Source organism: Cherax quadricarinatus, unplaced genomic scaffold (assembly GCF_038502225.1).
Source record: "Cherax quadricarinatus isolate ZL_2023a unplaced genomic scaffold, ASM3850222v1 Contig4746, whole genome shotgun sequence".
Classification (NCBI taxonomy): Eukaryota; Metazoa; Arthropoda; class Malacostraca; order Decapoda; family Parastacidae; genus Cherax; species Cherax quadricarinatus.
Genome location: NW_027199772.1, coordinates 1 through 14,036, shown reverse-complemented (window position 1 = coordinate 14,036; position 14,036 = coordinate 1). Strand labels below are relative to the sequence as shown.

General features: G+C 38.6%; 1 protein-coding gene across 1 annotated transcript; it reads left to right on the top strand.

The window, feature by feature from the left end:
* The first annotated feature begins 5,760 nt into the window (after positions 1-5,760).
* On the top strand, positions 5,761-11,422 carry LOC138852179 (polycystin-1-like protein 2). Its single transcript, XM_070081872.1, has 3 exons — positions 5,761-5,966; positions 10,145-10,360; positions 10,990-11,422. The coding sequence occupies exons 1-3, from the start codon at positions 5,883-5,885 to the stop codon at positions 11,200-11,202; spliced, it is 513 nt and encodes a 170-aa protein (XP_069937973.1). The 5' UTR covers positions 5,761-5,882; the 3' UTR covers positions 11,203-11,422.
* The last annotated feature ends 2,614 nt before the right edge of the window (positions 11,423-14,036 follow it).

Here is a 14,036-nt window from a genome sequence, read left to right as displayed (position 1 = left end):
AGTACAGTACTGTAACTCCAGTTCCCCAGATTCTGTATGGCTCTTTTAAATTTAGAGCTTCCCCACAAATACAATGGTAATGATGTTTATGTACTCCCTAATAAGTACATTATGGCTGTACATAGAGGTGCACTTTGCTTGACCTAACTTCTTTCCCCCATTCAAAAAATGCTCAGTTAAGTTATCCTTTTAGCTTTCCTTGTCTTCAGTTTGCCTCTGTTGGCCTGATGCTGCCATGATTTTTAGTGTTTGAGTCATATTGCATATTTTTTGAACAGTATGCCATCCCCCATAGAAAGCAAGAAACATTATATAGTAATTATTATTGTTATTATTATTATTATTATTATTATTATTATTATTATTATTATTATTATTATTATTTTAATGCCTGCCATCTCTCAAAAAGGCAGGGTAACCCAAAAAAAAGAAAATTCACACTTTATAAAAGCTGTTTCCTTTCATATTTACATAATAATTTATACAGGAGAAAGGGTTACTAGCCACTTGCTCTCAGCATTTTAGTCGCCTCTTACAACATGCATGGCTTATGGAGGAAGGATTCTTTTCTGTTTCCCCATGGTGATTATTATTAGTACAGTAGACCCCCGGTTAACGAACTTTTTTCATTCCAGTAGTATGTTTTACATAATTGGTCGCATTTGGAGGTGATCGTTAAGCGGGGGGCCACTGTATTATTATTATTATTATTATTATTACTATTATACAGTATTTATGACAGAAATGTTAAAAGCAAGTGAGAATATAGTTTTGGAGTGGTTTGTACTTTTGTTCAATAAATGTATGAATGAGGGGAGGGTACCTAGGGACTGGCAGAGAGTGTTTATAGTTTCTCAACACAAAGGGAAGGGGGACAAAAGAGAGTGTAAAAAATTATAGGAGAATAAGCCTACTGAGTATACCAGGCAAAACATTATTTTTTTATTATCACACTGGCCGATTCCCACCAAGGCAGGGTGGCCCGAAAAAGAAAAACTTTCACCATCATTCACTCCATCACTGTCTTGCCAGAAGGGTGCTTTACACTACAGTTTTTAAACTGCAACATTAACACCCCTCCTTCAGAGTGCAGGCACTGTACTTCCCATCTCCAGGACTCAAGTCCGGCCTGCCGGTTTCCCTGAATCCCTTCATAAATGTTACTTTGCTCACACTCCAACAGCACGTCAAGTATTAAAAACCATTTGTCTCCATTCACTCCTATCAAACACGCTCACGCATGCCTGCTGGAAGTCCAAGCCCCTCGCACACAAAACCTCCTTTACCCCCTCCCTCCAACCCTTCCTAGGCCGACCCCTACCCCGCCTTCCTTCCACTACAGACTGATACACTCTTGAAGTCATTCTGTTTCGCTCCATTCTCTCTACATGTCCGAACCACCTCAACAACCCTTCCTCAGCCCTCTGGACAACAGTTTTGGTAATCCCGCACCTCCTCCTAACTTCCAAACTACGAATTCTCTGCATTATATTCACACCACACATTGCCCTCAGACACGACATCTCCACTGCCTCCAGCCTTCTCCTCGCTGCAACATTCATCACCCACGCTTCACACCCATATAAGAGCGTTGGTAAAACTATACTCTCATACATTCCCCTCTTTGCCTCCAAGGACAAAGTTCTTTGTCTCCACAGACTCCTAAGTGCACCACTCACTCTTTTTCCCTCATCAATTCTATGATTCACCTCATCTTTCATAGACCCATCCGCTGACACGTCCACTCCCAAATATCTGAATACGTTCACCTCCTCCATACTCTCTCCCTCCAATCTGATATTCAATCTTTCATCACCTAATCTTTTTGTTATCCTCATAACCTTACTCTTTCCTGTATTCACCTTTAATTTTCTTCTTTTGCACACCCTACCAAATTCATCCACCAATCTCTGCAACTTCTCTTCAGAATCTCCCAAGAGCACAGTGTCATCAGCAAAGAGCAGCTGTGACAACTCCCACTTTGTGTGTGATTCTTTATCTTTTAACTCCACGCCTCTTGCCAAGACCCTCACATTTACTTCTCTTACAACCCCATCTATAAATATATTAAACAACCACGGTGACATCACACATCCTTGTCTAAGGCCTACTTTTACTGGGAAATAATTTCCCTCTTTCCTACATACTCTAACTTGAGCCTCACTATCCTCGTAAAAACTCTTCACTGCTTTCAGTAACCTACCTCCTACACCATACACTTGCAACATCTGCCACATTGCCCCCCTATCCACCCTGTCATACGCCTTTTCCAAATCCATAAATGCCACAAAGACCTCTTTAGCCTTATCTAAATACTGTTCACTTATATGTTTCACTGTAAACACCTGGTCCACACACCCCCTACCTTTCCTAAAGCCTCCTTGTTCATCTGCTATCCTATTCTCCGTCTTACTCTTAATTCTTTCAATTATAACTCTACCATACACTTTACCAGGTACACTCAACAGACTTATCCCCCTATAATTTTTGCACTCTCTTTTGTCCCCTTTGCCTTTATACAAAGGAACTATGCATGCTCTCTGCCAATCCCTAGGTACCTTACCCTCTTCCATACATTTATTAAATAATTGCACCAACCACTCCAAAACTATATCCCCACCTGCTTTTAACATTTCTATCTTTATCCCATCAATCCCGGCTGCCTTACCCCCTTTCATTTTACCTACTGCCTCACGAACTTCCCCCACACTCACAACTGGCTCTTCCTCACTCCTACAAGATGTTATTCCTCCTTGCCCTATACACGAAATCACAGCTTCCCTATCTTCATCAACATTTAACAATTCCTCAAAATATTCCCTCCATCTTCCCAATACCTCTAACTCTCCATTTAATAACTCTCCTCTCCTATTTTTAACTGACAAATCCATTTGTTCTCTAGGCTTTCTTAACTTGTTAATCTCACTCCAAAACTTTTTCTTATTTTCAACAAAATTTGTTGATAACATCTCACCCACTCTCTCATTTGCTCTCTTTTTACATTGCTTCACCACTCTCTTAACTTCTCTCTTTTTCTCCATATACTCTTCCCTCCTTGCATCACTTCTACTTTGTAAAAACTTCTCATATGCTAACTTTTTCTCCCTTACTACTCTCTTTACATCATCATTCCACCAATCGCTCCTCTTCCCTCCTGCACCCACTTTCCTGTAACCACAAACTTCTGCTGAACACTCTAACACTACATTTTTAAACCTACCCCATACCTCTTCGACCCCATTGCCTATGCTCTCATTAGCCCATCTATCCTCCAATAGCTGTTTATATCTTACCCTAACTGCCTCCTCTTTTAGTTTATAAACCTTCACCTCTCTCTTCCCTGATGCTTCTATTCTCCTTGTATCCCATCTACCTTTTACTCTCAGTGTAGCTACAACTAGAAAGTGATCTGATATATCTGTGGCCCCTCTATAAACATGTACATCCTGAAGTCTACTCAACAGTCTTTTATCTACCAATACATAATCCAACAAACTACTGTCATTTCGCCCTACATCATATCTTGTATACTTATTTATCCTCTTTTTCTTAAAATATGTATTACCTATAACTAAACCCCTTTCTATACAAAGTTCAATCAAAGGGCTCCCATTATCATTTACACCTGGCACCCCAAACTTACCTACCACACCCTCTCTAAAAGTTTCTCCTACTTTAGCATTCAAGTCCCCTACCACAATTACTCTCTCACTTGGTTCAAAGGCTCCTATACATTCACTTAACATCTCCCAAAATCTCTCTCTCTCCTCTGCATTCCTCTCTTCTCCAGGTGCATACACGCTTATTATGACCCACTTCTCGCATCCAACCTTTACTTTAATCCACATAATTCTTGAATTTACACATTCATATTCTCTTTTCTCCTTCCAAAACATATGGTAGGGATATTATTGAAAGAATTAGAGGTGAGATGGAGAGCAGGATTGCAGATGAATAAGGAGGCTTTAGAATGGGTAGGGAATGTGTAGACCAAGTATGTACATTGAAGCATATAAAAAATAAATTGGATATCAGATTAGAGGGAGGGAGTATGGAAGAAGTGAATGTGTTTAGATATTTGGAAGTAGTCCTGTTGGCAGATGGGTTTGTGAAGGATGAGATCACCCATAGAATTGATGAAGGAGAAAATGTGGGTGGTACACTGAAGTATCTGTGGAGACAAAGAACCTTATCCATTGTGATAATGTTGGTAGAATTACCGACAATATGTAAAGTAAAAGGACACAAGCCGTTACCTTGATGGCTTGGCAAAGCTCCTGTAGAGCAAAACTTTGCCACAATAAAAAGTCACATTAGTTGAACCTGTGTCCTTTTACTTTACAACCTTATTCATGGAGGGAAAGAAGGAAATGTATGAGAGTATAGTACTACCAACACACTTATATGGGTGTGAAGCATGGGTTGTGAATGTTGCAGTAAGGAAGAGGCTGGAGGCAGTGGAGATACTGGGTCGCAGGGCAATGTGTGGCATAAATGTTATGCAGAGAATTTGTAGTGTGGAAATTAGGGCTGAGGAAGGGTTGTTGAGGTGGTTTGGTCATTTAGAAAGGATGGATCAAAATAGGATGACTTAGATGGTGTATAAATCTATAGTGGAAGAAAGGAGGGGCAGGGGACATCCTAGGAATGGATGGAGGGAGAGGGGTATAAGAAGTTTTGTATGCAAGGGGCTTGGACATACAGTAGGCATGTGTGAGCATGTTAGATCAAATCAAATCAAATCAAATCAAATTTTATTTCTTTGCTAAGGTTACAGTGTGTGTTAACATTTCATAACTTGATTGGTACAAAGAAAGCCACTATTATGCCGAGGCATTTCGGGCAGACTTAACCTAATACTTAAAGACTAAAGTCTAGACAGGTGAAGAGTGATAATTACAAATATTGAATATTTTACACTATTATTAATATGAGGTAGTACAATTTATGATACAAACATACACTTTTAAGTTTGTAATTAAGTTTGTTTGCTCTATAATTAATATCATGTAGTATAATTAATGATACAGACATACATTTTTAAGTTTGTAATAATGGCTTAATAGTTAAGGGATGATAAATTATTTGGGAGAGTTGCATAGTGTGTGTATGGTTGTTATTGAGAGATAAGATGATTTTTGAGTATATTCCTAAATTGATTAGTAGGCTGAGGACCTCTTGCTGTTTCAGACCCTCGCTGTGGAGTTGGCACATAAAACCTTTGACTCTGACTCCCTTATTTGTAGCACCTCCAACTCCAAGTTCTTTAATCACATTTTACTGACTCCAACTCCAACTCCAGTAACCCAAGAATTGCTTTCAACCTGACTCCAACTCCACAGCCCTGGTGGAGATGAATGGTTTTTGGGACTTGACAAGCTGTTGGAATGTGAGCAGGGTAATATTTGGTGAAGGAATTCAGGAAAATCAGTTAGCCGGACTTGAGTCCTGGAGGTGGGAAGTACAGTGCCTGCACTTTAAAGAAGAGGTTTGGGATATTTGCTATTTGGAATTACAACTGAACTGTCATGTCTACACACCTCTGCAAAGACTGATTATGTGTGAATGATGGTGAAAGTGCTTTTTTTTTTTTGCGTTGGGGTCACCCTGATTTGGTAGGAGACAGCCAGTGTGTTGAAAAAAAAATTCACAAGAAAGTTCTAAATGCACATGGGTCATGCAGTGCCAAACAGCAATTGAAATATACACCTGTCCATTACATTTTTGCTGTGAAAGTTGAGTGCAGCTCATTGGCTATACAGAAAGCACTGCATTTTCATTTTTCTCATGATTTATTCAGAGCCCTGGGTCCACTACATTACCTGCGAATATGGCATGACAACAGTGGCAAAGGCAAGAGTGCTTCTTGGTTTTTCTCCTACATGGTAGTACGAGACATTCAAACTGGTGAGGAGTTTCAGTTTATATCCAATGAGTGGCTTGCTGTGGAAGAGGGAGATGGCCAGGTAAGTAAGAGAAACGAGATATGATGGACTATTGTGGAGGAAGAAGTACAGTGCAGCCTCAGCTTACGAATTTAATCTGTTCCGTGACCTCGTTCATATCCCGAATTGTTCGTATGCTGAGTCAGTTTTCCTCATTTAAATTAACTGAAATGGCATTAATCCATTCCAGCAGAATTCCTGCTCTTAGGAGGCAAGACAAAATACTTCAATATGATGCTAATATCAACTCTACAGCTTATTTATATATGTTACGGTTCGAATCTTAATCTTTAGCCAGGTTAGTGCACTCCGTAACAATACACTTCATAGAATGAGAAGATATTTCCAAACTTAGAAATGTAAGGCACAAATAATAGTTACTCAGTCTTTTCCTAGTCTCTTTTTATTTAAAAGCTTAAATACTTTAGTTATTCACAAATATCTATTAAATATCACTTTGGTCAGAAACTTTCCTTCACACAAGAAAACTCTTAAATAGAATGTACATCATAGACCCCCTCTGGAGACTATGTCAGTATGGTCACTACTCTTGATAATGATCAGAGGAATATTACTGCTTCCTCAATAGTAACACTTGTGTGCAAGTACATATATTGAGAATTAACACTTTCACTGAGTAACTCCCTGGCATAAGGAATATATCACAAAGTTCTAAGCTTGACACTGGTCGTCACATCGTAACCTGAAGGTAACAGTATATAATTGTCCGCAGACTTCACTTCACAAGCTGGTTCAGGAGTTTCTACAACAGAATTCTCTATCCAAGTGAGAATAAGGCGGAGTACTAGGAGGGTAGCTCAGTCAATGCACACTGAGTCGGCAGAGAGAGCGAACTGAATTAACACAGTTAATCCATACATGACATCAACTCACCAAAGGGGAGAGGGAATAGTAGGCTAAACTACCCTCCAAGGACATACCTTGTTTCAACTTTTAGCCAGCTGTTACCTACCTACCTAACATTACTCAAAATACGTAAATATGTATATATATATATATATATAAAGAATCACACACAAAGTGGGAGTTGTCACAGCTGCTCTTTGCTGATGACACTGTGCTCTTGGGAGATTCTGAAGAGAAGTTGCAGAGATTGGTGGATGAATTTGGTAGGGTGTGCAAAAGAAGAATATTAAAGGTGAATACAGGAAAGAGTAAGGTTATGAGGATAACTAAAAGATTAGGTGATGAAAGATTGAATATCAGATTGGAGGGAGAGAGTATGGAGAAGGTGAATGTATTCAGATATTTGGGAGTGGACGTGTCAGCGGATGGGTCTATGAAAGATGAGGTGAATCATAGAATTGATGAGGGGAAAAGAGTGAGTGGTGCACTTAGGAGTCTGTGGAGACAAAGAACTTTGTCCTTGGAGGCAAAGAGGGGAATGTATGAGAGTATAGTTTTACCAACGCTCTTATATGGGTGTGAAGCATGGGTGATGAATGTTGCAGCGAGGAGAAGGCTGGAGGCAGTGGAGATGTCATGTCTGAGGGCAATGTGTGGTGTGAATATAATGCAGAGAATTCGTAGTTTGGAAGTTAGGAGGAGGTGCGGGATTACCAAAACTGTTGTCCAGAGGGCTGAGGAAGGGTTGTTGAGGTGGTTTGGACATGTAGAGAGAATGGAGCAAAACAGAATGACTTCAAGAGTGTATCAGTCTGTAGTGGAAGGAAGGCGGGGTAGGGGTCGGCCTAGGAAAGGTTGGAGAGAGGGGGTAAAGGAGGTTTTGTGTGCGAGGGGCTTGGACTTCCAGCAGGCATGCGTGAGCGTGTTTGATAGGAGTGAATGGAGACAAATGGTTTTTAATACTTGACGTGCTGTTGGAGTGTGAGCTAAGTAACATTTATGAAGGGGTTCAGGGAAACCGGCAGGCTGGACTTGAGTCCTGGAGATGGGAAGTACAGTGCCTGCACTCTGAAGGAGGGGTGGTAATGTTGCAGTTTAAAAACTATAGTGTAAAGCACCCTTCTGGCAAGACAGTGATGGAGTGAATGATGGTGAAAGTTTTTCTTTTTCGGGCCACCCTGCCTTGGTGGGAATCGGCCAGTGTGATAATAATAAAAATAAAAACACAACAGGGGCATCATTGCCAGTGTTCAACATTTCTTCGATGTCAGCTTCCTGTAACTCCATTAGCACACAGTCGACATGAGTAAATAGAATTGTCAACACTTATTGCTTGGGTATGTTTATTCTGTTAGTGGGTTGGATCTGTGAAGGACCTGCCTAGTATGGGACAACAGGCCTACTGCAGTGTTCCTCCTTTCTAATGTTATTATGTACCCATGACACCAATCATACCCCTCCCCTCCCACTCATATATTTGTCCAATCTCTTTTTAAAGTTATCCAAGGTTCTGTCGAAGCTAAAACCTTGGGTAGTTTCAAATTTAGGTTGGATAAATACATGAGTGAGAGGGGTTGGATTTGAGTGGGACTTGCACGTGAGTAAATAGGTTTTTTAAAGCTTATTGCTTGGGTAGCGTTTATTCTGTCAGTAGGCTGGATTTGTGAAGGACCTGCCAAGTATGGGCCAACAGGCCTGCTGCAGTGTTCCTCCTTTCTTATGTTCTTATGTTGAGGGGAACAATCTGCCTAGTATGGTTATTGCAGCAACACACCTAAAGCCAATAATAACCCAACAAAAAGCCGCAGTAAGAATAATCACTAAATCCCATCCCTGGCAACACACCCCCCCACTCTTCATAGATCTAAACTTACTCCCTGTTCAGTACATCCACACTTACTACTGTGCAATCTACATCTACAGGACCTTAAATTCCAATATTAACCTTGACCTAAAATGCTTTCTTGATAGTTGTGACAGAACCCACAGGCACAACACCAGACACAAACATCTCTATGACATTCCTCGTGTCCGACTAAACCTTTACAAAAATTTAATGTATGTCAAAGGCCCTAAAATCTGGAACACCCTACCTGAAAATTCCAAAACTGCAGACACATTCATCACCTTCAAAACTACCATCAGAAAACATCTTATCTCCCTGATACACCCTGTCAACTAATAATACGAATACCACCTGGCGGTTCACACTTACACTCACTCACCCATTTGACCATAAACAGAAATATCAATCTCAATCTCAAAATAATGAATCTTAACTAGTCATAAGTTGGCCTGTGATACTCCAATACTGAAACTATGTATAGTGCCAAAACAAAAGCATTCACATTGCTAAACTCACAACTAGTATTTAGTCACTTAGCCATAATACCAACCTACCTCATAATTTTGTAATATTTTAAACTTAAGATTTAATATAAGTCTGCCCGAAATGCCTAGCCATGCTAGGTGTTCTAGTGGTACACTCTGTAATTATTATTTTACTACATGTAAACCACACAATAACCAAATTCTGTAAACTCAGCATTGTAATCCTTATAGAGAATAAACTTTGAATTTGAATTTGAATTTGAATTGAGTCTAAAACCTTGAGTAGTTTCAAATTTGTGTTGGATAATTACATGAGTGAGAGGGGTTGGATGTGGGTGGCCACAGCACATGAGTAAATAGAATTATCAAAGCCTATTGCTTAGGTAGCATTGAAAATTGAGTTGGGCAAATATTCTGTTAGTGGGATGGATTGTGAAGGACCTGCCTAGTATGGACCAACAGGCCTGCTGCAGTGTATTATTATTAGTACATATATATTATAATTATTATTATTATTATTATTATTATTATTATTATTATTAATTTAGGGAAGTGGAACACAGATCCAGTTCCCTTGATCAAGAGCCCCTCACCAAGGAACCTTCCTTGAGGGGGAAGTTCGCATCCTGAAATTTCGTTCATATCCAGAAGCAAAAAATCGATCGAGTGACTGTTCGTATCCTGAAAAATTTGCATAGTGGGGCATTCGTAAGCCGAGGTTCCACTGTACTGCTTGGTCAACCAATTCTCATATTTTTTGGCTCTAGTATATTGAAGGGCAGTAAAAGGATGCTAAAGTTTTAATGCATTTTGGCCTCATTATTTTTAATATATATACATTGTGCAATTTGCTTAACTTCCTTTGAGGAAGATTTTTAGATTTTGGATGTGAAGTTATATCACTGTCGGAGGAAAATTTTAATTTTAAAGTTAAGTTTGTGAAAGTGATGCGGTGAATTGCTTGCGCTGTGGAGAAGGTTAAGTGTATATTCTGACTGTAGATTGACCGTCTTGTGGCTGTGGCAGGCGAGCAACAACTCAAGGAGTATTCCCACGTCTTTGGTAAAACAGTACAAAAAAATTTTGCTGATGATCACTTGTGGTTTAGCATCTTCTTGCGGCCAGCACGATCACGGTTCACCAGGGTTCAAAGACTCTCCTCCTGTATGGCACTCCTCTACTTATCCATGCTTGTCAATGCAATGTTTTATCAAAAGGTTAGTCAAAAGGTCAGGCCAGTAGACCTGCTGCATTGTTCCTCCATTCCTGTGTTCTTATGTCTCCAATTGTTTCAGGTTCTCAGACCTTAAGAAATTACAGTAAGCTGCATAACATCAGCATTGCTATTTCAAAAATTATATATGTGCTATACAGTCAACAGTTTGTGTTCTTTGTATGTCTTATCTCAGAGTACTCTCTCTTGTAGTAAGTCAAAGCTAAATATATTTTACTCAAATCTTTCTTTTGTTTGTAGACAAGAGGTGAACAAATTTTCCTCATTTCAAGCTAAAATTTTAAGCCATCTAGAATTGAATTTGCACTTTTTTAAAAGCATGCCATTTTACTCACAGTTTAAAAGAATGTGTGCACCTCTTTGATTATGGCATCTCAGAGTGCAGCTTCTCTCACTCACGATATTTAGCAGTGTATATGTATTATTAAACAGCTTAGACCTCACTCTCACGTTTTTTTTCATTGACTCAGTGTTATATAGCTTCATCTCTCATTCCTTATGTGCTTTCAAAGGACATAGAAGCCACTGAGTTTTTTGATTAGACAACATTCATTGCTTTATGGTAATGGGATAATTATTTTGTTTAATTCTACAGCTTCTTTTCTTCCTCAGGTGTCTGATACGCCTGGTAGTGGAGGCCTGAACCTGGGGATATTCAGTGTGTCTCCTGAGGCTCTTGGTGTGGGATTCCTGAGTAACCTCATTGTTTTCCCTCCTTCCTTCTGTATTGTTTTCTTCTTTAGGAAATCTCGACCTAGAAATCCCAAACAATCTCGTCTAAAGATAGCTCTCAGTAAACAGAATGCAGCTGCTTTAGGTAAGTAGTATGAACAGTATGTAATTGCTTAAAACTTGTAAGTCAGATAAAACTCATTTAAACTGGTACACTATCCATTTCCCACTGAGGCAGGGTGACTCCCCCAAAAAAGAAACATGTTCACTGTCAGTCATGCAATAGCTGTCTTGCTGAAAGTGCACAAACATTATAATACAAATGACCCTCAGAACAGTAACATACTCACCTTTCCTTCAGATTGTAGGCACTCTTCTTCCCACCTTCAAGACTTAAATCTGGCTGACACTCAAATAGCATATCAAGCCATAAAAGTCATTTTCCTACACAAACTCCCATCTAACTCACTTAAACAGGCCTGCTGGCTGCTCATGCCCCTAACTCTCTAAACCTCCTTTACCCCCCTCCCTTTAGCCTTCTTGGAACAACTCCTTACTCCTCCTTCCTTCCTCCCTAGATTGATGCATCTTCTTGGTTATCCTGTCCTGCTTCATCCTCTCTAAATGTCCAGACTACCTTAGCAACCCCTTTACCATTGATAACCCACACACCATCTAATTTTTACTCCAAATTCTCTGCATAACATTTATACCACACATTGCTTGAAGGATTTCCTTACATACTTTGTGTGATCTCTTTTTAAAATGATATATTAATAATCCTATGTAGTAGGTTGGTAGACAGCAACCACCACCGTCCTGCTAAGTGAGTGTAAAACGGAAACCTGTAATTGTTTTACATGATGGTAGGATTGCTGGTGTCTTTTTTCTGTTTCATAAACATGCAAAATTTCAGGTACGTCTTGCTACTTCTACTTACACTTTGGTCACACTACACATACATGTACAAGCATATATATACATACACCCCTCTGGGTTTTCTTCTATTTTCTTTCTAGTTCTTGTTCTTGTTTATCTCCTCTTATCTCCATGGGGAAGTGGAATAGAATTCTTCCTCTGTAAGCCATGCGTGTTGTAAGAGGCAACTAAAATGCCGGGAGCAAGGGGCTAGTAACCTCTTCTCCTGTATGGATTACTAAATTTAAAAAGAGAAACTTTTGTTTTTCTTCTTGGGCCACCCTGCCTCGGTGGGATACAGCTGGTTTGTTGAAAAAAAAAATATTAATAATGCATTGCATCATATTATATGTTATGAAAAGTGACTACTTCATTAATATGATTAACCCTTAAACTGTCCAAACGTAGATCTACGTTCACATGCGTAGTGCTCCGAACGTAGATCTACATCTTTTTTTTACATGCTTTCAATTGGAGAAAATTAAGGTCGGAGCACTACACACGTGAACGTTGATCTACGTTTGGACAGTTTAACCCTTTCAGGGTCCAGAGGTCAAATTTCAAAGTGTGCACAGGGTCCAAGAATTTTCAAAATATAATTTTGCTATTTTTTCTTATGAAATGGTAGAGAATCTTTTTCTGAAGGTAATAAAACAAAAAGTATGAAATTTGATGGAAAACTGCCGAAATTATGTTCTCGCGAATTTTGATGTGTAAGCGATATTTACGCATCGGCAATTTTGCTGACTTTGACTCCCATTTTAGCCCAATTACATTATTCCATTTGACCAAATTCTTAGCTATTTCACTAGTATTACTTTTATTCTATCGATTGAGCACAAGAAATTGCCAAGTCAACTGTTTCAACTACAAAATAAAGTGATCGGAAATTGGTAATTTGGCCAATTTAATGCAAAGTTCAAAATATTCCAATTTCAAAATAGGGTCCAGAATAAACAATGCAGGCATTCCTGGCACTAAACTAACATTTCCTCTGTTTATTAGTTACATTTTCAGGCTTTACAAATGTATTCCATTTTGAATTTTTATTCACATAATGAATTTTTATTCAAACCAAAAAATAGAAAATTTACTGTTATGCAATATTGTAATAATTGTATAAATAATATCACCACATTTGTGAACATATATTAGACCCACCAGCTGGCGTATATTAGACGTATGAGGTCATTTGTTTACTCTTGAACATTGGCAAAAATTTAACATTTCTGCCACTTTGAGCTCAGTTTCAACCATTTTCAGTAATAAAACCAATCAAAATCATCTCTATTTCTGTAATATATCTTCCATACTATCAAATGAGACCTAGAAATCACAAATACAACTATAAAAAACATACAAAAAACACTGCAAAGTCGCTGTTTTGATCGAAAATTACGGTCTCAATTTTTTTTCTCTTATTATGCACTGTGTGCTGCAGGATTTTTTTTTATGTGATGCAGACATACCACATAGATGTATTCTCTCATATCTAGGCCCAAATTTACCGCTCACAGCTTATCAGAGTGAGCTGAGCTCATGGTGTAGATCTACAGTTTGGACCCTCAACATAAAGCCTTAGATCTACAGCATGGACCCTGAAAGGGTTAAGGGTTAATAGAGTAGCCTGAAAAATTTCATTTCAGTGTTATGACCACTAGCTTTTAAATCTGTCATCAGAATACAAAGAAATATTAAGTAAGTAAAATGTTGATGTCAGTGTACTTTTCAGGTAATTGTTCATTACATTTTAAAAACTTACATATAAAATATTTAAGAGAAAACAGATAAATAGGTACTGCAATAAATATCTAGAGAAAATACAGATAAACAGATACAGTGGAACCCCAAGTTTCGGCCATAATCCATTCCAGGATCTAGACCTAAACTCGAAACAGCCGAAAGGCGAAGCAATATTTCCCATAAGAAATAATATAAATAAAATTAATCCGTTCCAGTCCCACAAGAATATTCACAAAAAAAAATACATTTTTTATAGAATAACTATAGTTTTACATACACACAACAAAGATAAATACATATACTAGTATACAATAGATAAATTAAAA

Excerpts from the sequence above, each read along its gene's own strand:
- LOC138852179 (XM_070081872.1), top strand. The coding sequence starts at position 5,883 with ATGGTAGTACGAGACATTCAAACTGGTGAGGAGTTTCAGTTTATATCC. Across the intron at positions 5,967-10,144 it reads TGGAAGAGGGAGATGGCCAG|ATTGACCGTCTTGTGGCTGT; the intron begins GTAAGTAAGAGA and ends TTCTGACTGTAG. Across the intron at positions 10,361-10,989 it reads ATGCAATGTTTTATCAAAAG|GTGTCTGATACGCCTGGTAG; the intron begins GTTAGTCAAAAG and ends TTTCTTCCTCAG.